Source organism: Scyliorhinus torazame, chromosome 15 (genome assembly GCF_047496885.1).
Source record: "Scyliorhinus torazame isolate Kashiwa2021f chromosome 15, sScyTor2.1, whole genome shotgun sequence".
Taxonomy (NCBI): Eukaryota; Metazoa; Chordata; class Chondrichthyes; order Carcharhiniformes; family Scyliorhinidae; genus Scyliorhinus; species Scyliorhinus torazame.
The window spans coordinates 204,269,613-204,291,561 of record NC_092721.1 but is presented as its reverse complement, the minus strand read 5'-3'; the positions used below and the strand labels follow the sequence as shown (position 1 = coordinate 204,291,561).

General features: G+C 53.1%; 1 protein-coding gene across 1 annotated transcript in view; it reads right to left on the bottom strand.

The window, feature by feature from the left end:
* Positions 1-21,949, bottom strand: part of clpb (ClpB family mitochondrial disaggregase) — a 212,413-nt gene that overhangs the window by 166,314 nt on the left and 24,150 nt on the right. The window contains 1 exon segment of the mRNA XM_072477474.1: positions 9,283-9,369. Coding sequence (XP_072333575.1) covers positions 9,283-9,369 — 87 coding nt within the window.

The following is a 21,949-nucleotide window of genomic DNA, read 5'->3' as shown; positions in this document are numbered from 1 at the left end:
CAACTCCTTCGCCTCCGTCGCATTTGATCCGATGATGCCACTTTCCAAAATGGTGCTTCGAAAATGTGTTCCTTCTTCCTCGACCGTGATTTCCCACCTACAGTTGTGGACAGGCCCTCAACAGTGTGCGGTCCATCTCCCGCGCCACCACCCTCGTCCTCTTCCCTCCCTCCCAGAACAGAGTCCCCCTTGTTCTCACATTTCATCCCACCAGCCTCCGTATGCAAAGCATAATCCTCCACCATTTTCACCAACTCCAGCGTGATGCCACCACCAAACACATCTTCCCTTCCCTCCGAGACAATCTAGTCCACTCCTCCACCATACCCAGTACCTCTCCCATCACCCATGGCACCTTCCCATGCAATCGCAGAAGGTGTAACACCTGCCCCTTTACCTCTTCCGCTTAACATCCCAGGCCCAAAACACTCATTCCAGGTTAAGCAGCGTTTCACTTGCACCTCTGTCAATCTGGTCTATTGCATTCGCTGCTCCCAATGTGGTCTCCTCTATATCGGAGAGATCAAACGCAGACTGGGTGATTGCTTTGCTGAGCACCTTCGATCTGTGCGCATTCAGGACTCTGACCTTCCCGTTGCTTACCATTTTAACACAAGACCCTGCTCCCATGCCCACATGTCTGTCCTTGGCCTGCTGCAATGTTCCAGTGAAGCTCAACGCAAACTGGAGGAACAACATCTCATCTTCCGGTTAGGCACGCTACAGCCTTCCGGCCTCAACATCGAATTCAACAACTTCAGGTGATTAGCTCTACCCCGCCTCGACCCATTTGTTTTCACTGTCTTTTACCATTTCTTTCTTTCTGAATATATATTTAACCCCCCTCCCCCAATCTTATCCACCTTTCCTTCCCCTTTCTCCCCTTCCCCCTCCCCCCACATCTCTATCTCTCACAGTTTACCCTCTGATGTTAGTTTCTCTGCTGTTTGGCCTCTCACACCTTTTGTTCTCTCTGGGGACTGCCATTTACACTCTTTCCCCTTGGTTTCTGTGGCCATGAGCACCCCGTTTCCCTTGCTTTCTGTGGCCATTAGCACCCCATTTCCCTGGGTTTCTGTGGCTATGACTCATCTTTCATTCTCACTCCACAGTATAAATATTTCCCACTTTCTCTGTCTGTTAGCTTTGACAAAGAGTCATCGGACTCGAAACGTTCGCTCTTTTCTCTCCCTACAGATGCTGCCAGGCCTGCTGAGATTTTCCAGCATTTTCTCTTTGGTTGTGTAAAGGGTGGGACAGGGAAAGTGGGTGGTAGGTATTAGCTGGTTGTTAACCAGTTGTATTTACTGCATATTTCATGATAGTTCTGGTTATAAATAAACAGTAATTGTGTTTAAATTTACAAAACTGCTGACTGTAATTATTGGACAGCCAAGGGCCAACGACTTAACAATAATAATCGCTTATTGTCACAAGTCGGCTTCAAATGAAGTTACTGTGAAAAGCCCCTAGTCGCCACATTCCGGCGCCTGTTCTGGGAGGCCGGTACGGGAATTGAACCCGCGCTGCTGGCCTGAAAAGCCAGCTATTTAGCCCTGTGCTAAACCAGCCCATGGAGGTCAGAATTGGAGGAGCGCGGAGATCTCCGAGGGTTGTAGGGCCATGGAGGGATCTGAAAACTTGGATGAGGATTTTAAAATCGAGATGTTGCCAGAGTGGGAGCTAATGTGGGTCAGCAATAGTCAGAGGTGATGGATGAACAGAACTTAGCACGAGTTACGACATGTGGCAGCTTCCCCAAGGATTTCCACAAATCACCTTCGGGAATGTGATGTGGGATTGGAGTGACGGGACTGGGCGAGGAGGGCAGATTGCCTTCCAATTAAAAGGGTCAATAGTGAGCCAGTTGATTTTTACGATAATCTGACGTCTTCTAGCGAGAATGCTTTTTTATTTCCTTATATTCTGAGTTTAAATGCTCACATTGTGATGTAGAGATCTGGGACTCTTGTGAACATAAGATGATAAGAAACTGCAGTAGGATTAGGCCATTTGGCCCCTCAAACCTGCTCTGCTAGTCAATAAGATCATGGCTGATCGGATTCTGGCCTCAATTCCACTTTCCTGTCTGTCCTCCTTTACTCCCTCAGCCTTGAACATATTCACTGACCCACAGCCTCCACTGCTCCCTGGGGGAGAGAATTCCAAACACTAACGATTCCTCCTCATCCCCGTCTTAATAGGGAGACCCCCTTATTCTGAAACCGTGTCCCCGAGTTCTCGAACCAGCCTCAAGCCAGTGGATAAAGAGTTTAATAGTGTGTGTGCTCGGTTGGCTGACCGCTATTGCAATGGATTATTAGTCTTGAATTTATTAGTTGAAATCTACGTGTTACCTGTCCAGTAACATAACCATTAGGCGACGGTACCGACACCATAGCTTTCAGCGAGTTGTTAACGGAGACCTTGACTGTGAATACAAGACCACTACAAAGGTCTTACAGGATGGTGGAACAGGCACAGGAGCAGCATTGCCTAAACCTGCTCTTACCTTATGTTCTCATCATTATCACACACAGAGTGACCAATTACCATCCAGCCTCGTGGAAGCAAAGCTCAATCAGGTGTTCAATGTGTTGATGTTGGGATTTCTGTTAGGGTCTGTGGCTTTACAGGGTCTGAATGGCCTCCCTCATCTTTAATAATCTTGTGAGATGGACAAAGCACGAGCATTTGACTGAGGCGCCATCACTCTGAAGTCCTGGATGGAGCAGATATTGCTAAAGCACAAAGCTAAGTACTGTGGGTGAGCAATACATTAGTGAAAACTGTTTACATCAGATCTGACAGACAGTGAGCGAGCGAAAACAGGGAGAGCGAGCGACGAGAGACAGCCAGGGAGAGCGAGAGAGGAGAGACCGCCAGGGAGAGCGAGCGAGAGTGACAGCCAGGGAGAACGAGAGGAGAGACAGCCAGGGAGAGCGAGCGAGGAGAGACAGCCAGGGAGAGCAAGCGAGGAGAGACAGCCAGGGAGAGCGAGAGTGAGAGCCAGGGAGAGCGAGCGCGGAGAGACAGCCAGGGAGAGCGAGAGTGAGAGCCACAGAGAGCGAGCGCCGAGAGACAGCTAGGGAGAGCGAGCGAGGAGAGGCAGCCAGAGACAGCGAGCGCGGAGAGACAGCCAGGGAGAGCGAGCGAGGAGAGACAGCCAGGGAGAGCGAGAGTGAGAGCCAGGGAGAGCGAGCGCGGAGAGACAGCCAGGGAGAGCGAGAGTGAGAGCAAGCGCGGAGAGACAGCCAGGGAGAGTGAGCGAGGAGAGGCAGCCAGGGAGAGCGAGCGAGGGAAGACAGCCAGGGAGGGCGAGCGAGGAGAGGCAGCCAGGGAGGGCGAGCGAGGAGAGGCGTGACAGCCAGGGAGAGTGAGCGAGGAGAGGCAGCAGGGGAGAGCGAGAGTGAGAGCCAGGGAGAGCGAGCGAGGGACAGAGAATGAAATGAAATGAAAATGAAAATCGCTTATTGTCACAAATAGGCTTCAATGAAGTTTACTGTGAAAAGCCCCTAGTCGCCACATTCCGGCGCCTGTTCTGGGAGGCTGGTACGGGAATTGAACCGTGCTGCTGGCCTGCCTTGGTCTGCTTTCAAAGCCAGTGATTTAGCCCAGTGCTAAACAGACCCTAAACAGCTAAACAGAGAGGAGTTGTGAGAGAATCAGGCAGAGATTGGGTAAGAGAGTGTACAGGAGAACCTGTAAAGCACTTTGTTCAGGCTATCATCCTGTCAAACCGTTAAACTTGGGAATGGTAATTACAATCAGGCAGGCTAACAACTAACGTGGAGCGGGGGTGGGAGTGCAAAAGGGGTGTTGATCCGATTGAGTTCTGAAACAGAAGTAAATGGGGTGGTCATGTGTGGTGAACCAGGGCGATTGCTGGTCCCCGAGAGGCTCCTTGGACACACACACAATGGCCAGGGCGCTGGGAAACAGAACGTGCGATGGGTCAATTAATTATGGACGCGGCTTTCTCCTGAGCAGTGGGGCCGCTGGACAGCTAGGTAAACATCCGAGGTGTCACATCAAACCCAGAGCAACGTCCTGGATCAGCAACAAGAGCCCAACATCAAATAAACAGCTGCTCGGGGCAAAGCACCACCAGGGGCTTGTGTAGCCTCATCGTGGCCTGACAAAGATTTTCACAAGAAAGCAAGAGATGCATTCCTATAGTGCCCATCACATCCAAAAGAATTTTATAGCCAATGACATGCTTTTGACGCAGGAAAGCAGGGAAGATAATTTGAGCACAGCAAGCTCCCATAAACAGCAATGTGATAATGACCCATTTGATCTGGTTTTCCCGATGGTGTTGGGTTGAATGATATCATTGGCTCGGACTCCAGGTAGGATTGCCTGCTCTTTCTTTGAATAATGCTGCAATCTTTTATATCACCTGATGGGAAAGGTGTGACCTCTGACAGTGCCGCACTCCCTCAGTACTGACCCTCTGACAGTGCAGCCCTCCCTCAGTACTGACCCTCTGACAGTGCAGCACTCCCTCAGTACTGACCCTCTGACAGTGCCGCACTCCCTCAGTACTGTCCCTCTGACAGTGCAGCGCTCCCTCAGAACTGACCCTCTGACAGTGCAGCACTCCCTCAGTACTGACCCTCTGACAGGGCGGCACTCCCTCAGTACTGGCCCTCTGACAATGCAGCACTCCCTCAGTACTGACCCTCTGACAGTGCAGCACTCCCTCAGTACTGACCCTCTGACAGTGCAGCACTCCCTCAGTACTGACCCTCTGACAGTGCCGCACTCCCTCAGTACTGTCCCTCTGACAGTGCAGCGCTCCCTCAGAACTGACCCTCTGACAGTGCAGCACTCCCTCAGTACTGACCCTCTGACAGGGCGGCACTCCCTCAGTACTGGCCCTCTGACAATGCAGCACTCCCTCAGTACTGACCCTCTGACAGTGCAGCACTCCCTCAGTACTGACCCTCTGACAGTGCCGCACTCCCTCAGTACTGACCCTCTGACAGGGCGGCACTCCCTCAGTACTGGCCCTCTGACAATGCAGCACTCCCTCAGTACTGACCCTCTGACAGTGCGGCACTCCCTCAGTACTGACCCTCTGACAGTGCAGCACTCCCTCAGTGCTGGGAGTGTGAGCCTAGGTTATGAGTCCAGGTCGTTGGACTTGAACTTATTATTTGGCTGCTCGAAGAACAAGAATAACACTAATTTAGGCAAGCCAAGACAAAACAGAAATTAAGAGTCAGAACACGAGTGGAATACATACACACACACACTCAGGCGGCAGTGTTTCAACTTTGAGATTTATACATGGGTTTAATCATTTATTCTCAGGACATGGGTGCTGCTAGCAAAACCGGCATTTGTTCTCCATTCCAAGAACAATAACTTGCATTTATAAAGCATCTCAAATGCATTAAAACATCCCAAGGTGTCTCTTTTTCCTTGGGGTGTAGTGGTAATGTCACTGGACAGAAGCCCAGGCTAATGTTCTGGGGACAAGGGTTCAAATCCCACCCCGGCAACTGGTGGAATTTAAATTCAGTTAATAAATCTGGAATTTAAAGCTAGTCTCAGTAATGGTGACCAGCAAACTATCATCGATTGTTGTAAAAACCCATCTGGTTCACTAATGTCCTTCAGGGAAGGAAATCTGCCGTCCTTACCCGGTCTGGCCTACATGTGACTCCAGACCCACAGCAACGTGGTTGACTCTGAAATGACCCCTGAAATGGTCTAAAAAGGGAGATTAGGAATGGCCAACAATTGCCGGCTCACAACCCAAAGAGTTTTATAAACCATAATTTGAGTTTGGGAATCGCTGGCTCGATATTTCATAGGGCTGTGAACAGTCAACATTGATTGGCGAGGATGACCAGTTTGGTTCCCGGAAGGGACATTAGTGAATCAGTTAGGTTTTCTTCAACGACAGATTCATGGTTACTTTAAATGAGACCAGCGTTTTATTTGACAGCAATTTGGAATTTGCTAATTACCGCAGATGTTTTCTGCATCGTTAGTCAAGTATCTTAAACACTACATTGTCACTTAAAGGCATTAATTACGGGTAAATAAAGTTCAACAGCTTAAACATACACCTGTCTCCTTTTTACCAAATATTTGCTGCCTCCCTCCAGCGTTTGCCAGATTTCCAAACAATATAACTCGGCACAATTACATTTTGTCTGGATGCTTTTGCTTCTCCCCCCCGTTATTCATCCGAGTTTGGAAATGAAACAAATATACTGGCCCTGACATGACAAAGCTGCGGGGCGGGAGACCGGGGGGGGGGGGAAACGAGGGGGGGGACACACGCCGGGAACTCTGGGGGGGGGGGGGGGGCAGGAAGCGGGGGAACAAAGGTGGGGGAGGGGGGGGCAGGAGGCCGGGGAATGCCGGGGCGGAGGGGGGGGAATGCTGAGGGGGGCAGGAGGCCAGGGACCGCTGGGGGGGGGGGGGGGGGGGGGGGAGAACAGCCAATGGAGGCAGGAGGCCGGGGAACACCGGGGGGGGGGGGGGGGGGGGGGGGGGGGGGGGGACACGCCAAGGGGTGAAGGAGGCCGGGGGAACACCGGGGGTGGGGTGTGCCAACAGGGGGGGGGGGGGGGGGGGAACACCAGGGGCAAACGCGCAGCCCCTCAACTCCAAATCTGCTAAATTCCTGCAGCCAGCTGCAAGAAAGGGCAACAGTCACACTTGACTGGCTGCTCATTGTGTCCACGATCTCGCTCTCTCCTTTCGGAAAGAAAGAAAAAGACCAAAGGCTGTTTTCTTATCCTTTCTTACTTCCCAACTCTCTCTCTCGAATCGCAAACAGACTCTCTCGGACTTCAAAGCGACATGAAGCAGGATGTGTCCCCTCAACCTAGTGTGTGGCCCATGACCACCACCACTGCCTCTCCCCCCCCACCCACTCCGGCCAACACTCTCGTCTGCTCAGCTTTTTCACAGGAGCCATCAAAGGCAGGTTTTCTGTAGAACCAAAGAGGTTCCATACACACACAGACACACACGGGGAGTCTGGAGAGACGGCAACCGAAGGACATCAAATAACTGCGAGGGGGAGCAGACATTCCCCCTGCACAGCGACAGGGTGCACGTGCTTGCACTTTGTCAGTCTAAAGTGGACACGGCCTCTTTTGTGCCCTGGTCTGCTGCCGATCTTGTTCTGAACCATTGAAGCCTTTGGCTTATGAACTGGAGACAGCCGAGAGAGGATTTCCTTCTCCGGGAGGGTCTCTGAGACTTGGAAACAACCTTTCACAGAGACTCACAGTTTGAAATTTAATTTCACAGCAGGAATGGTTATATATGACTCCAGCTACCCCATCCCATCCCCTCCAACAACCCCCCCTTTCAGGCTTACGCTCCAATATAGTACAGAGGGAGTACTGCACTATCAGAGGTTCCATCTTTTCAATCACAAATCGTTACAGCGCAGAAGGGGGCCATTCAGCCATCATACCTGTTTCGGCTCATCGAATGAGCTCTGCGACTTAGCGACATTCCCCTGCCTTTTCCCCGTGCAACTGCACACTCTGGAAAGCCTCGATTGAGGCCGCCCCCACCTCGCCTTCAGGCCGTGCACTCCAGGCCCCAACCCCTCGCTGGGTGAAAATGCTTGCTCAAAAGTCACATTTGCTTCTTTCGAAAATCATTTTAAATCTGTGCCCCTGCTGGTTCGCGACCCTTTTACAAGCGGGAGCTGGTTCTTCTCCCTGTCGACTCTGTAGAACCCTCATGATTTTTGATCACCTCTATCACATCTCCGCTCAGCCTCCAAGCAGAACATTCCCGACCTCTCCAATCTATCCTCATAACCGGAGTTCCTCATCCCGGGAACCATTCTTGTACGTCCCTTCTGCTCTCTCTCCAATGCGTTCACATCCTTCCTCTCGTGTGGCGCCCAGAAGTGTGCACAATATTCCAGCTGAGGTCTAACTAGTGTCTTGTATACGTTCAGCACTTGCTCTGGTACTCTGTGCCCCTAATAAAGCTCAGAGTGCTTTCTGCTTTATTAACTGCTCTCTCCACCTGTCCTGCCACCTTCAATGATCTGCGCACATAAACACCCAGGCCCCTCTGATCCTCCACCCCTTTAAGAATTTTACCCCTTATTTCGTATCGTCTCTCCATGTCCTTCCTACCAAAATGCATCACATCACACTTCTCCGTATTGAACTTCATCCGCAACCTGTCTGCCCACTTCACCAACTTGTCTCGTCATTTTGAAGTTCTTCTTCACAGTCCTCCTCACAGATTACAATATTTCCACGTTTTGCGTCAGCTGTAAACTTTGAAATTGTCCCCTGCACACCGAGATCTCGTTCATTAACGTAGATCAGGAAAAGCAAGGGTCCCAATGGGTAACGCTACTACAACCTTCCTCCAGACCAAAAAATATACATTGACCATTACTCCCTGCTGCCTATTATTCAGCCAATTCTGTACCCACATTGTTCCTGTCCCTTTTATTCCAGGAGGAGTGAGGGGATTTTCTGAATGGGGGTCTGCATTTGTTTTCAAGTCTGGAGGGGTGAAGGAGAGAGAGGCGGCAGCGGGCACGGCTGCCAATGGCGTGGTGAATAAAATCAGGGATGTGTGGAGGAGTGCAAAGATCTTGGAGATTACAGAAATAGAGAGGGACAAGGCCGAGGAGAGATTCAAAAACATGACTGAGAATTTAAAAGATCAAGCACCACCCGCCTGGGAGCTGGCATCGGTCAGTGAGCAGGTGGAGCGACGGCTGAACAAGCACCGCCCGCCTGGGAGCTGGCATCGGTCAGTGAGCAGGTGGAGCGACGGCTGAACAAGCACCGCCCGCCTGGGAGCTGGCATCGGTCAGTGAGCAGGTGGAGCGACGGCTGAACAAGATATTGTGCGAGTTGGGATACAAGCTTTGGACAAGTTCGAGTTGATGGAAGACTGGAGCCGGTCGGGAGAGCATCTGAATGGTCAAGGGGGGGGAGGGGGGGGGGGGTGGGGGGGAAGAGTGTGTACACCCAGCAACAGAGCTGAGGTTGGGGCAATGTTCGAATGGGGAAACCGGCTGGGCCGAGGAGTTGGAAGCTCATCTCAGCATTAAATATAACACCAAGAGTGTGAAATACTGGTTCAAGTTCAGCCAATTGGCAGGAAGAGAAACCATTTTCATTGAATCATTTGTATAAAACCATGGATGTAAACACTGAGACCAGTCATTAAAAGCAGAAGGTGTCACCAGGTTAATGGCGACAGGGGACACTCCCGATGGAAGAGAGGTAGAGAAGCTTGGCCTTAGCGGCTGGGAGCACCTACCTGTGGTTCTTGTTCATTGCTGCGACCATCAGTGGGGTCCAACCCAACTTGTGCCGGTGCGAGGTGGGGACACCAGCGGACAGCAACCTACAGGGAGAGAGGAGAGGCCATGTAACAAGGTCAGTACGGCAGCTCGCGTCCAACTCAATCACCCAGCCCTCTCCCAACGTCACCCTTTACTAATGGACCTGATACAGGACTCACAATGTGGAGAATGTGACCACAGGTCCCACCGGTTAATGATACCTTCAAAGAGCCACGGGCTGAAGGTAACATCCAATTGGTTCCACTGTCCCCTATTCTGTCCTCATAACCCTGCTCAACTTTCCCCTTTGAGTACACATCCAATTTCTTTTTGAAAGTTGAGCAAACCTGCTAACACTACCGGCTGGTTTCTCCGATTTCCAACGGCGAAGTCGCATTCGGCGATTGGCCAGAGAATCCGTTTTGATGGCAAAATCGGGGGCGATGCCGTTTTTCGGATGCTCCGCCCCCTCAAAACAGCACCATCGGTGCGTGCGCCGATGGGACGGCCTCAGAATGTCACCGGAGACCCTCGCCCGATATCTCCGCCCTCGATGGGCCGACTTCCCGACAGCGTGGAACATGGGTGGTCTCAGTTTTCGTTGACCTCGCGCGGCGGCTGCGGACTGTGTCCAGGGCGGGCGGGCGGGCGGGCGGGTGGGGGGGGGGGGGGGGGGGGGGGGTGGGGGGGGGGGGGGGGGGGGGGGGGGGGGCAAAATTGGAGAATCCAGCACCACACCTTTCTTTCACAGTGCATTCCAGATCACAACAACTCGCTGTGCAAAATTAATTCTAATTCGCTGTCTGGTTCTGTTAGCTATGATTCTAAATCTGTGCCCTCTGGTTAGCTCCTCCACTGGAAACAGTTTCTCTTTATTTACCCCGTCCAAATCACCACATATTATGAACACCAACTTGTACTGATTTTGCACCTTCAGTGTAATGAACACCCCGAGGTGCTTCACAACAAACTAAATCAGACAAAATGCGACATTGCGCCACGTAATGGTGGGCGGCACGGTAGCACAGTGGTTAGCACTGTTGATTCACAGCCTCAGGGTTCCAGGTTCGTTTCCCGGCTTGGGTCACTGTCTGTGTGGAGTCTGCATGTTCTTCCCGTGTCTGTGTGGGTTGCCTCCGGGTGCTCCGGTTTCCTCCCACAAGTCCCGAAAGACGTGCTGTTGGGTGAATTGGACATTCTGAATTCTCCCTCTGTGTACCCGAACAGGCGCCGAAATGTGGCGACTAGGGGATTTTCACAGTAACTTCATTGCAGTGTTAATGTAAGCCTACTTGTGACAATAAGAAAGATTATTATTATAAGGAGGTATTAGCACAGATACCCAAAGCCTGGTTAATGAGGTATGTTTTATTAAGTATCTTAAAAGAGAGAGAGGCAGTCAGGTTTTGGGAGGAAATTCCAGAGCTTATGCCTCAGGCAGCTGAAGGCACAGCGTGATGCAAGTCGGTGGATGCACAAGAGGTCGGAACTGGGGGAGTGCAGGTATGACGGAGGGAGCAGCACACATTAAATTATATGAGTGTTGGAGTGAATTAAATAGTAGCTGGGGGTGTCGTACCCCAGTCATTCAACAGCTATGTCGGAACAGCTGAGGTGGCCAGTTACCTGTGACGGATATAAACTGTCCCAAACCAAAAACAGATGGAGCCCATCTGGCCACTGTTGCAGATTCTATGGTGTTAAGTGATACTGTTACATGCAGGCACCAACTTGCATCAAAAATCCCCAGGATGATTTAAAACTCCATACATCTGGTGCATCCAATTGTAACAACTTGGAAAACTACAAATGCACACATAAATTGAGCAGAATGATACTGGGGCTTAAAGGGTTAACCCCTTAATCCCTGATATCATCCTGGTGAATCTGCCCTGCACCCCATCACAGAGCAGTATCTCCTGTCTGAGGTGAGGTGCCCAGATGTGAACAGTCACTCCAGATGTTGTCTAACCAGAGCTCTGTACTGCTGGAATTGCTGGAATATAGACGTCCACCCCTTGAGATAATGGGCAATATTCCACTAGCCATGATTACTGAACCCCTCTCTCCCCATCCCCTTCCCCGTCACACTCACTTATCCAAGACTGGCTGGGATTCGGAGAATCCTGGGGGGGTTCTTTAACCCCTGTGAGTGCAGCAGGAGCGAGGGGTCATTCTGCGAGGAGGGCAGATTCCGGCCATGGCGACCTGCGCCCAATTGGCAAACGGAGAGGTGGTAAGCCAGGCTGGGGAGCGACGTGCAGAGACGAGAGGACGGGACCAATGGAGGCTCAGCTACAACGCCGACACACGGTCGATCGTCCTGTGGACACTGGGTGGTTCGCGCTGCGTGTGAAGGGTGGGAGGAGTTCGAGTCTCGGTGACAGGAAAATAGCGTTTCAAAATGCTAAATGGTGGGACGGTCCCGGCCCACCCGCCCGCTGTTGTCAGCTGTCCCACTTCTCAGCGCACAATCCAAGCTGACACTCCCACTGCCACACTGAGAGTGCTGCACTGATGGGAGGTGCTGCCTTCCAGAGACTCTCTCTGGAGAATGAAGGTTCCGCTCTCTGGAAGGACAGCAGAGTTCTCCCCTGCGCCCTGGACAATGCTCATCTCTCAACCAGGGGCTGGTTTAGCACAGGGCTAAATCGCTGGCTTTGAAAGCAGACCAAGGCAGGCCAGCAGCACTGTTCAATTCCCGTACCAGTCTCCCCGAACAGGCGCCGGAATGTGGCGACTAGGGGCTTTTCACAGTAACTTCATTTGAAGCCTACTTGTGACAATAAGTGATTTTCATTTCATTTCATTTCATACCACCAGACATCACTGTTTCTGGGGGCTCAGTGTGGGAGATTGGCTGCTGCGTTTCTACAACATATCAGTGGGCACATTTCTGAAGTATTTAGTTTGTTTTTTAATTCTTCCAGAGGATGTGGCGTCATTGACCTGCATTTTTTACCCATCCCGAATTGCCAGTGAGCTGAGTGACTCGCTCAGCCATTCCAGAGGCAGATAAGAGTCAACCACATTGCTGTGGAGTCACATGTAGGCCAGACCGGGTAAGGACGGCAGATTTCCTTCCCTAAAAGACATTAGTGAACCAGATGGGATTTTACAGCAATCGATGATAGTTTCATGGTCGCCGTCACGGAGACTAGTTTTATATTCCTGATTTATTAACTGAATTTAAATTCCACCAGCTGCCGGGGTGGGATTTGCCCCCAGGGGCATTAACCTGGGCTTTTTGGAATCCTAGGCCAGTGACATCACCGCTGTGTCCCGCTGAAGTGAAGCACCTTGGGACATCCTGAGGTTGAGAGAGTTTCAGTGGTGAGATTCCTGGATTTTTGTTGGTGTAGGGTATATGGGCAGCACGGTAGCATTGTGGATAGCATAATTGCTTCACAGCTCCAGGGTCCCGGGTTTGATTCCCGGCTTGGGTCACTGTCTGTGCGGAGTCTGCACGTTCTCCCAGTGTGTGCGTGGGTTTCCTCCGGGTGCTCCGGTTTCCTCCCACAGTCCAAAGATGTGCAGGTTAGGTGGATTGGGCCACGATAAATTGCCCTTAGTGTCCAAAATTGCCCTTAGTGTTGGATGGGGTTACTGGGTTATGGGGATAGGATGGAGGTGTTGACCTTGGGTAGGTTGCTCTTTCCAAGAGCCGGCAGACTCGATGGGCCGAATGGCCTCCTTCAGCACTGTGAATTCTATGATAATCTATGATAACAGTGTTAATGTAAGCGTACTTGCGACACTAATATAGATTATTATTTGACGATTACACTTGGCAGATAGATCATTAGCCAATTGAATGGGGGACCAGGCTTGAGGAGTGGCTCCGAGTTTGTACATTTTAAATGGGTAAAAGCATGGGTCAAACCGCTCTAATTTTTAATTTTCACTTTTAAACTAGACAATCCTGCTTGGAAATTCCGCCCGACCTCCTGACAGATGTTTCCAACAACATTTACACTCAACCTGGCCCAACGTTCTGGGTGAGTGAGCCCGAGACATCGGTCTGAAGCCAAGAGATGCCAGAGGCTCTGTTTGAGTTTGAGCTCAGCTCCCCCACCCCCGCTCCCCCCGCTCCCCCCCAACCCACCCACCGCCTCCCTCTGTCCTGGGTTCTGAGCGCGCTCAGTTTGTCCTCCTCGACAGGTGGACCCTCAGCAGCCGCTTAAGGACGAGTAACTTGAACTTTTTTGTTTTAATTCTCTCCGCACCCACACAGCCTCCGACAATGGAAAACTGTTGCCATCTGACTCCTGTGTTCACTGTTTGGCAACGAGCTTCAATCTGTTACTGTTTAATAGGCTGCCTGCTCCCGACAGCCCTTCACAAAGCCCGTGTCTGTGTGAGCTCTGTTTAACTTACAGATTTTCACAGCATTAAGCTGACATTACTGGGGCTCCGGGTCAGGCACGGTGAGCTCGTCACCACTTCACAGTCCTCCCCGCACAACATCCCCAATTGCAGATACTGAGACCAACACATTCAGAGCCTGCCGAGCTCAGACACACAGGTTAACACTAGGCTCCACACAGCATTAATTGGGTCACTTTCTTGGTGCTAATAAGAATCTACATTGCCCAGTAAGGCACTGAATCAGACAACAATTTACATCAAATAGACAGCAACAAAAAAACAAACAGGCAACAGTCCAACGGTTCACGTTGCCGTTTATGCTCCACTTGATCCTTCTCCACCTGAGTCCGTCATCGGAACTCTCTATTCCCTTCTGCCGATCCTTGAAACCCCTCAAAACTATTTTCAATAAACTCTTCCCAGGGCAGCCTCGCTGCTTCCCAACTCTACGTCTCCAGAAATGGGAGTTTTGTTTGCGGAATGTGGGTGTCGGTGGCTGGGCCGGTTATCACCCGATATGATCTCCCCGTGGAGCACCATCTCCCCGCGCGGAGGGGGCGGAGGCTGGTTAATTCCCCGAGCTAACCGGCCCAGGAAGGAGCGGGAATCTCAGCATGGTCCCGGCTGGGACTCGGACTGTTACTTTATTTCTTATTCACGTGGCGGAATACAATAACAAACTATTTCTGACTTGCCATTTTGGGACTCCTCACTGACTGCAATATTGGCGACAAGGATAAAATAGAATTATAGACGGCGCTGCAGACCAATCAGACTCCGGCTGCTTCTCGACACAAAGTGTAAGGTTTGCTCTGCTCTTCAGTAGACCCGACGCGTTTGATGAAAATGAAAATCGCTTATTGTCACAAGTAGACTTCAATTAAGTTACTGTTAATTAAGTCGCCACATTCCAGCGCCTGTTCGGGAAGGCTGGTACGGGAATTGAACCGTGCTGCCGGCCTGCCTTAAAAGCCAGCCATTTAGCCCAGTGTGCTAAACCAGCCCAGTTTGAGCGTGTGGAAGAAAGACTGGGCTCAGTACGTGGAGCGTATGTGCTATTTCTTCAAGGCAAATGCAACTACTGGGAAAGATCGCCAGAAGGGGATTCCATTGACCGTCTGTGCGGCCCCCATAAAGAGCTGAACCTACCCTGCTGCCCCAGACTCCCAAGACATTGGAGGAATTAGTGGCACTCGTGATAAACCACTAACACCCCAAGCCGTCAGTCATTGCCCAACGATAACGATTTAACACGGCCAGGAGAACCCGGAGGGAGTTAGTTACAGAGTATTTAGCACAGTTACACATACTGCTGGAACACTGCGACTACGGGCTAACCCTACCCAACATGCTACGAGACCGCCCTGTACGCAGCGTAAACAACATGGCGACCCAGCGGAAATTGCTGGCCGAGCCCTTGCTTGACCTAAAACAGCCCGTTACGATCTCGCTCTAACAGGGCAGCGCGGAGAAAGGAGCCCAAGAACTCCAGGGATGGAGGAGAATAGCATTCGGCGCCCCCGAGGAGTAGGGCCTCTGGGAAACCACCCTTGCCTGAATACCGTCAGGAGCAGGCCGGTAGGCAGAGGGCCACCGCCCCAGAATCAACTGAAGAGGGATCGCAGAGGGGCGGCACCTGTGGCCGGAGTAACCGCAGAGACGGGCAGCGGATGGTCAGCCAGCCCTGGTCGAGAGAGGCACCTATCTAGAGCTAAGACCCACCACCTAGAGCAGCCTGACGAGGATGAGTGCCTCCAGTTGGATTGCATCGCTATGTCGGGGGTTTCCCCCATCAAAATCACTGTCCAGGTGAATGGTCGCCCGCAGGAAATGGAGCTGAACACGGAGGTAGCAGTCTGAGTGCGCGGGGGGGCCGCAGTCTGAGCGACGCGGGGGGGGGGCCGCAGTCTGAGCGACGCGGGGGGGGGCCGCAGTCTGAGCGACGCGGGGGGGGCCGCAGTCTGAGCGACGCGGGGGGGGGCCGCAGTCTGAGCGACGCGGGGGGGGGGCCGCAGTCTGAGCGACGCGGGGGGGGGCCGCAGTCTGAGCGACGCGGGGGGGGGCCGCAGGCTGAGCGACGCGGGGGGGGGGCCGCAGTCTGAGCGACGCGGGGGGGGGGCCGCAGTCTGAGCGACGCGGGGGGGGGGCCGCAGTCTGAGCGACGCGGGGGGGGGCCGCAGTCTGAGCGACGCGGGGGGGGGCCGCAGTCTGAGCGACGCGGGGGGGGGGCCGCAGTCTGAGCGACGCGGGGGGGGGGCCGCAGTCTGAGCGACGCGGGGGGGGGCCGCAGTCTGAGCGACGCGGGGGGGGGCCGCAGTCTGAGCGACGCGGGGGGGGGGCCGCAGTCTGAGCGACGCGGGGGGGGGCCGCAGTCTGAGCGACGCGGGGGGGGGGCCGCAGTCTGAGCGACGCGGGGGGGGGCCGCAGTCTGAGCGACGCGGGGGGGGGCCGCAGTCTGAGCGACGCGGGGGGGGGGCCGCAGTCTGAGCGACGCGGGGGGGGGGGCCGCAGTCTGAGCGACGCGGGGGGGGGGCCGCAGTCTGAGCGACGCGGGGGGGGGCCGCAGTCTGAGCGACGCGGGGGGGGGGCCGCAGTCTGAGCGACGCGGGGGGGGGGCCGCAGTCTGAGCGACGCGGGGGGGGGGGCCGCAGTCTGAGCGACGCGGGGGGGGGGCCGCAGTCTCAGCGACGCGGGGGGGGGGGCCGCAGTCTCAGCGACGCGGGGGGGGGGCCGCAGTCTCAGCGACGCGGGGGGGGGCCGCAGTCTCAGCGACGCGGGGGGGGGGGCCGCAGTCTCACCGACGCGGGGGGGCCGCAGTCTCACCGACGCGGGGGGGGCCGCAGTCTCACCGACGCGGGGGGGCCGCAGTCTCACCGACGCGGGGGGGCCGCAGTCTCACCGACGCGGGGGGGCCGCAGTCTCACCGACGCGGGGGGGGCCGCAGTCTCACCGACGCGGGGGGGCCGCAGTCTCACCGACGCGGGGGGGCCGCAGTCTCACCGACGCGGGGGGGCCGCAGTCTCACCGACGCGGGGGGGCCGCAGTCTCACCGACGCGGGGGGGGCCGCAGTCTCACCGACGCGGGGGGGCCGCAGTCTCACCGACGCGGGGGGGCCGCAGTCTCACCGACGCGGGGGGGCCGCAGTCTCACCGACGCGGGGGGGCCGCAGTTTCAGTGTTAGGACAGCAGACAATGACGTGAGGTTACATACACGGGGAAGCACTAACCATCGCAGGTACAGCAATGACCCCAGTTCTCTGCAGACAGCGGTCCGTCAGGCTGCACTTGTTAATAGTGTGGGACCTCCGGTCCGGGTTCGCTGGACCGTGATTGGCTACAGAGGGTCCATTTGGACTGGTAACTGATTTGCAGGGTGGGCACGGGGGGATTATACCAAGTCCCGGGGAAGTACCCGGAGGTTTACCAGGAGGGCCTGGGTAAAATCAAAGGCGCCATGGCCAAGATACACGCAAAGCCTGAGGCCCAACCAAAGTATTTCAGAAGCTGACCAGTTCCCTACGCATTACTGATAAAGGTAGAGGATGAACTCAATCGCTTGGAAAGCAGAGGAATCATCCGGCCGGTACAATTTGCAGATTGGTCGGCGCCTGTAGTTCCAGTACTGAAACCAGACAAAACCCTGCTGTTAAGGATGTTTAATGAGGCTGGGGAGTGAGGGGTACTGCCCCCAACGATGTCACAGACCTCGATTTCTCTCATCCTGAAGCGGGATAAGGACCCGGAACAATGCGGGTCGTACAGGCCAATCTCCCTTCTAAATGTAGACTCTTGGCCTCGAGAATAGAGGATTGTGTACCAGGGTGATAGGGGAGGACAAGGCTGGGTTTGTGAAGGGCAAACATTAGAAGGTTGCTAAATGTGATGATGATGCCCTCCGAGGGAAGGGAGGTGGAGGTCGCTATGGATGCGGAGAAGGCCTATGATCGGGTGGAGTGGGATTATCTGTGGGAGGTCCTGGGGCGGTTTGGGTAGGGTTTTGTGGACTCAGTCCGGTTACTGTACCAGGCACCGGTGGTGAGCGCACGGACGAACCGAGTGTGCTCGGAATATTTTAGAGTGCACCGGGGGACGCGGGAGGGATGTCCACTCTCCCCACTGTTGGTGGGGGTGGGGGTTGGAGTGCAGGGTGTCGCTATACGCAGGCAATCTACTTTTATATATTTCAGACCAGCTGGGGGGTGGGAGATTTGGGGGATTATGGAAATTCGGCCGGACTCACTGCCGGGGAGGGTGGGATACGCTCCCGTATTCGCTGCCGGGGAGGTTGGGATACGCTCCCGTTCTCACTGCTGGGGAGTGTGGGATACGCTCCCGTTCTCACTGCCGGGGAGGGTGGGATGCGCTCCCGTACTCACTGGCGGGGAGTGTGGGATACGCTCCCGTTCTCACTGCCGGGGAGGGTGGGATACGCTCCCATTCTCACTGCCGGGGAGGGTGGGATACGCTCCCGTACTCACCGCCGGGAGGGTGGGATACGCTCCCGTTCTCACTGCTGGGGAGTGTGGGATACGCTCCCGTTCTCACTACCGGGGAGGGTGGGATACGCTCCCGTTCTCACTGCCGGGGAGGGTGGGATACGCTCCCGTTCTCACTGCCGGGGAGGGTGGGATACGCTCCCGTGCTCACCGCCGGGAGGGTGGGATACGCTCCCGTTCTCACTGCCGGGGAGGGTGGGATACGCTCCCGTACTCACTGGCGGGGAGGGTGGGATACGCTCCCGTACTCACTGGCGAGCGAGGCCGACATCTTGGCCTTTGCCTCCCTGGTAGCCCGGAGACGGATCTTATTGGCGTGGGGGGACTCGGAACCCCCGAAATCAGGGGTTGGGGTTAGTGACATGGCCGGGTTTCTCAGGCTTGAGAAGATCAAGTTCTGCCTGAGAGGGTCGATGCGAGGGTTCGCCCGGAGGTGGCAGCAGTTTATCCTCTTGTTTGAGGAAAATTAAGCTGTCAGCAGATATAAGGGGGGGGGGGGGTGTTAAAGGAAAGAGGGAGGCGGGGGAGGGGGTGGATTGAGCTGGGAAAGTTAGTGGGAAAGGGAGACGGGGGAAACTGTGTAAGCCACGTTGGCTGGGTGTGGTTGTTGGGTGGTTGGGTGTTCTTTGTTCTGTTGTTTTTTTTTCTCTTGAAAATTGTTAAAAATTATATTTTTATATATGTCTTAATAAAATATTTTTAAAAAAGAAAGGGCAGTGGAAGTAGCTTTAATGGTAACTTTCAAAAGGCAAATGAATGCAGATTAAAAGATACAAGGTGCACAGGGCTATGAGTGCGAGAGGCTGGAGCCAGAATTGGAACTATTTGGATAGATCCTTCACAAAGGTCATCACAGGTATTATGGGCCGAACGGCCTCTTGAAGTGCAGCAACGTTCTGGGATGCAAGAGCTGGCTTTCCTGTAGTGCTGCCCAGAGTTGAACATGCTGTTGACACTCGGCATCAACGTACGCTCGGAGAGGGGCTTCCCGGGAAAGGGAATGCAGGGTGGTCCCTCCAACAGCAACTTCGCTGGACGAGGAATACAGGGATTAACGAAAAGATAGAGCAGAAGAAGATCCCACGGAAGGTTCCCTTTCTCCAGTCCGGGTCCCAATGCGAACGAGTGTTAGAGCGGCACCAAAACCCTCAAACCGAATGGTGTGAAGGAGAGTGAGTGAGACAGGGAGAGTATGCGTGCGGCCGGGAGCCACTTGTCTGGAGGCTGCTGTCTTCAGGAGGAAAACAACAAGAGATGACACTTGACGGTTCTGCTCGTCCCAGGCAGGATCAAGAGGAATCCAGATTAGAAATGAAGCGGCAGCTCCCCCCGATGGCTTCGTTGGTAACTGCAGCATTGAGAGTCCAACTAAAGCAAACCAGGAATCTCCCAAATTCCATCACTCCTCAGTTTACCTTATCTCAGCTGAACTATAACCCTCCCACATGTCGGATCTCAGCTGAACTATAACCCTCCCACATGTCGGATCTCCACCCACTCTGGTCTCTCGAGCGTCCGCAATATTAATCACAACATCACCGAGGACCACTGCTTCAGACCCGAAGCTCAAACTCTGCAATTCCCTTCCTGAACCGCTCCGCTCTTCTCGCCTCCTTTCGGACGCTCCGTAAAACTGAACTCTTTCACCAAGCTTGGGGTCATCCGACCTGATAGCTCGTTCTGTATCCTTCTGTCAAGCAGCACCTCGGAATGCTCAACTCAATTATTGACACTCAATATTCATGTTTTGGATGAAGGGACAGACTGTATTGTAGACAGATTTGCTGATTAAACAAAGATAGGTAGGAAGGTAAGCTGTGTGGAGGGTACAAAGAATCGGCAAAGTAATATGGATAGATTAGGAAAGTGGGAAAAATTTGACAGCATATAGATACAACAAGCAATTAGCAGGACAAATAGAATGTTGGCCTTTATTGCAAGAGGGACGGAGTATATATATATATTTTATAAATTTAAAGTACCCAATTCTTTTTTTCCCAATTAAGCATTGATCAATCTACCTACCCTGCACTTAATAATAATAATCATTATTCGTGTCACATGTAGTGCGGAGCAGTGGTTAGCACTGCTGCCTATGGAGCTGAGACCCAGGTTCGATCCCGGCTCTGGGTCACTATCCGTGTGGAGTTTGCACATTCTCCTCGTGTCTGCCTGGGTTTCACCCCTGCAGCCCAAAGATGTGCAGGGTACATGGAATGACCCTTATGTCATGTGAGAGTGCCTTTAAGAAATGGGTGTTTATAACTGGGTGTGTAAATAAATATCTGTAGTGAGAGTACCTTTAAGAAATGGGTGTTTGTTGCTGCAGTGATGTCAGAGAGTGGGTGGAGCTGGGCTGTCTGTCAGCTTTTTACTTTCGTTTTTGAGCAGGCTGCAGGGTGTGTTTTAGTTTTGTTTTCAGTGTTGGAGCTGAAGCCAGACAGAGCAGGTGTACTGTTGTTCTCTCTGCCATCAAAAGACTATCTCTTGATCATTTGGTGAATTCAGAATTATAAATGTTCTCAGTAGTGACTTGAACCTGATGTGCTTCTGTTAAAAGGTGTTTCTTTTGTATCTGGATGTTGTTTGGAAAGTTATTAAGGATTACTTAGTGTTGTATTCTTTGGGGTTGTATTTGAATTAATGGTTGTTAAGATGTTCACTATGTTTTAAAAAGTTTAACTTGAGTTCATAGAATAAACATTGTTTTGCTTTAAAAAATACTTTTCCATTTCTGCTGTGCCACACCTGTAGAGTGGGCCGAGTGCTCCCCATACCACAATCTATTAAAAGTTGTGGGTCAGGTGAACTCCATGATACACTTTGGGGTTCTCTAAACCCTGGCCCATAACAATTAATTGGAAAAAAAATAATTGGTACTCTAAATTGATTTCTTAAAAATTAGTGTCACAAGTAGGCTTACATTAACACTGCAATGAAGTTACTGTGAAAATCCCCTAGTCGCCACACTCCGGCGCCTGTTCGGGTACACTGAGGGAGAATTCAGAATGTCCAATCCACCTAACCTTACACGTCTTTCGGGACTTGTGGGAGGAAACCGGAGCACCCGGAGGAAACCCACGCAGACACGGGGAGAACGTGCAGACTCCGCACAGACAGTGACCCAAGCCGGGAATCGAACCGGGGGCCCTGGCGCTGTGAAGCAACAGTGCTAACCACTGTGCTAACACTTTGGGTTGTGGGGGTGAGAGCCGCGCAGACACGGGGAGAATGTGCAAACTCCACACTGACAGTGACCTGGGACCGGGATCGGGATCGAACCCAGATTCCGCGGCGTGGTGAGGCAGTAGTGCTAACCACTGTGCCACCGTGCCGCCCCTTAGAGACCGAGTATATACTCTTGTTGTACAACTGTTCAGGTGTGTCAGTGAGACCACATCTAGAATGCGGTGCACAGTTTTGATCCCTATTTAAGAAAGGATACACTTATGTTAGAAGCAGTTCTAAGAAGCTTCACTGGGCTGATTCCTGGGGTGAAGGGATTGTCTGATGAGGAAAGGTTGATCAGGTTGGGCCGGTGCCCATTGGAGTTTAGAATGAGCGGTGATCTTATTGAAACACAAGATTGTGAGGGGGCTTCACAGGGTGGGTGCTGAGAGAATGTTTCCCCCCCCCCCCCCCATGGGGGAATCTGGAACTCGGGGACACTGTTTCAGAATAAGGGGTCTCCCGTTTGCGATGGCGTTGAGGAGGAATTTCTTCTCTCTGAGGGTTGCTAGTGTTTGGAATTCTTCCCCCAGAGAGCAGTGGAGGCTG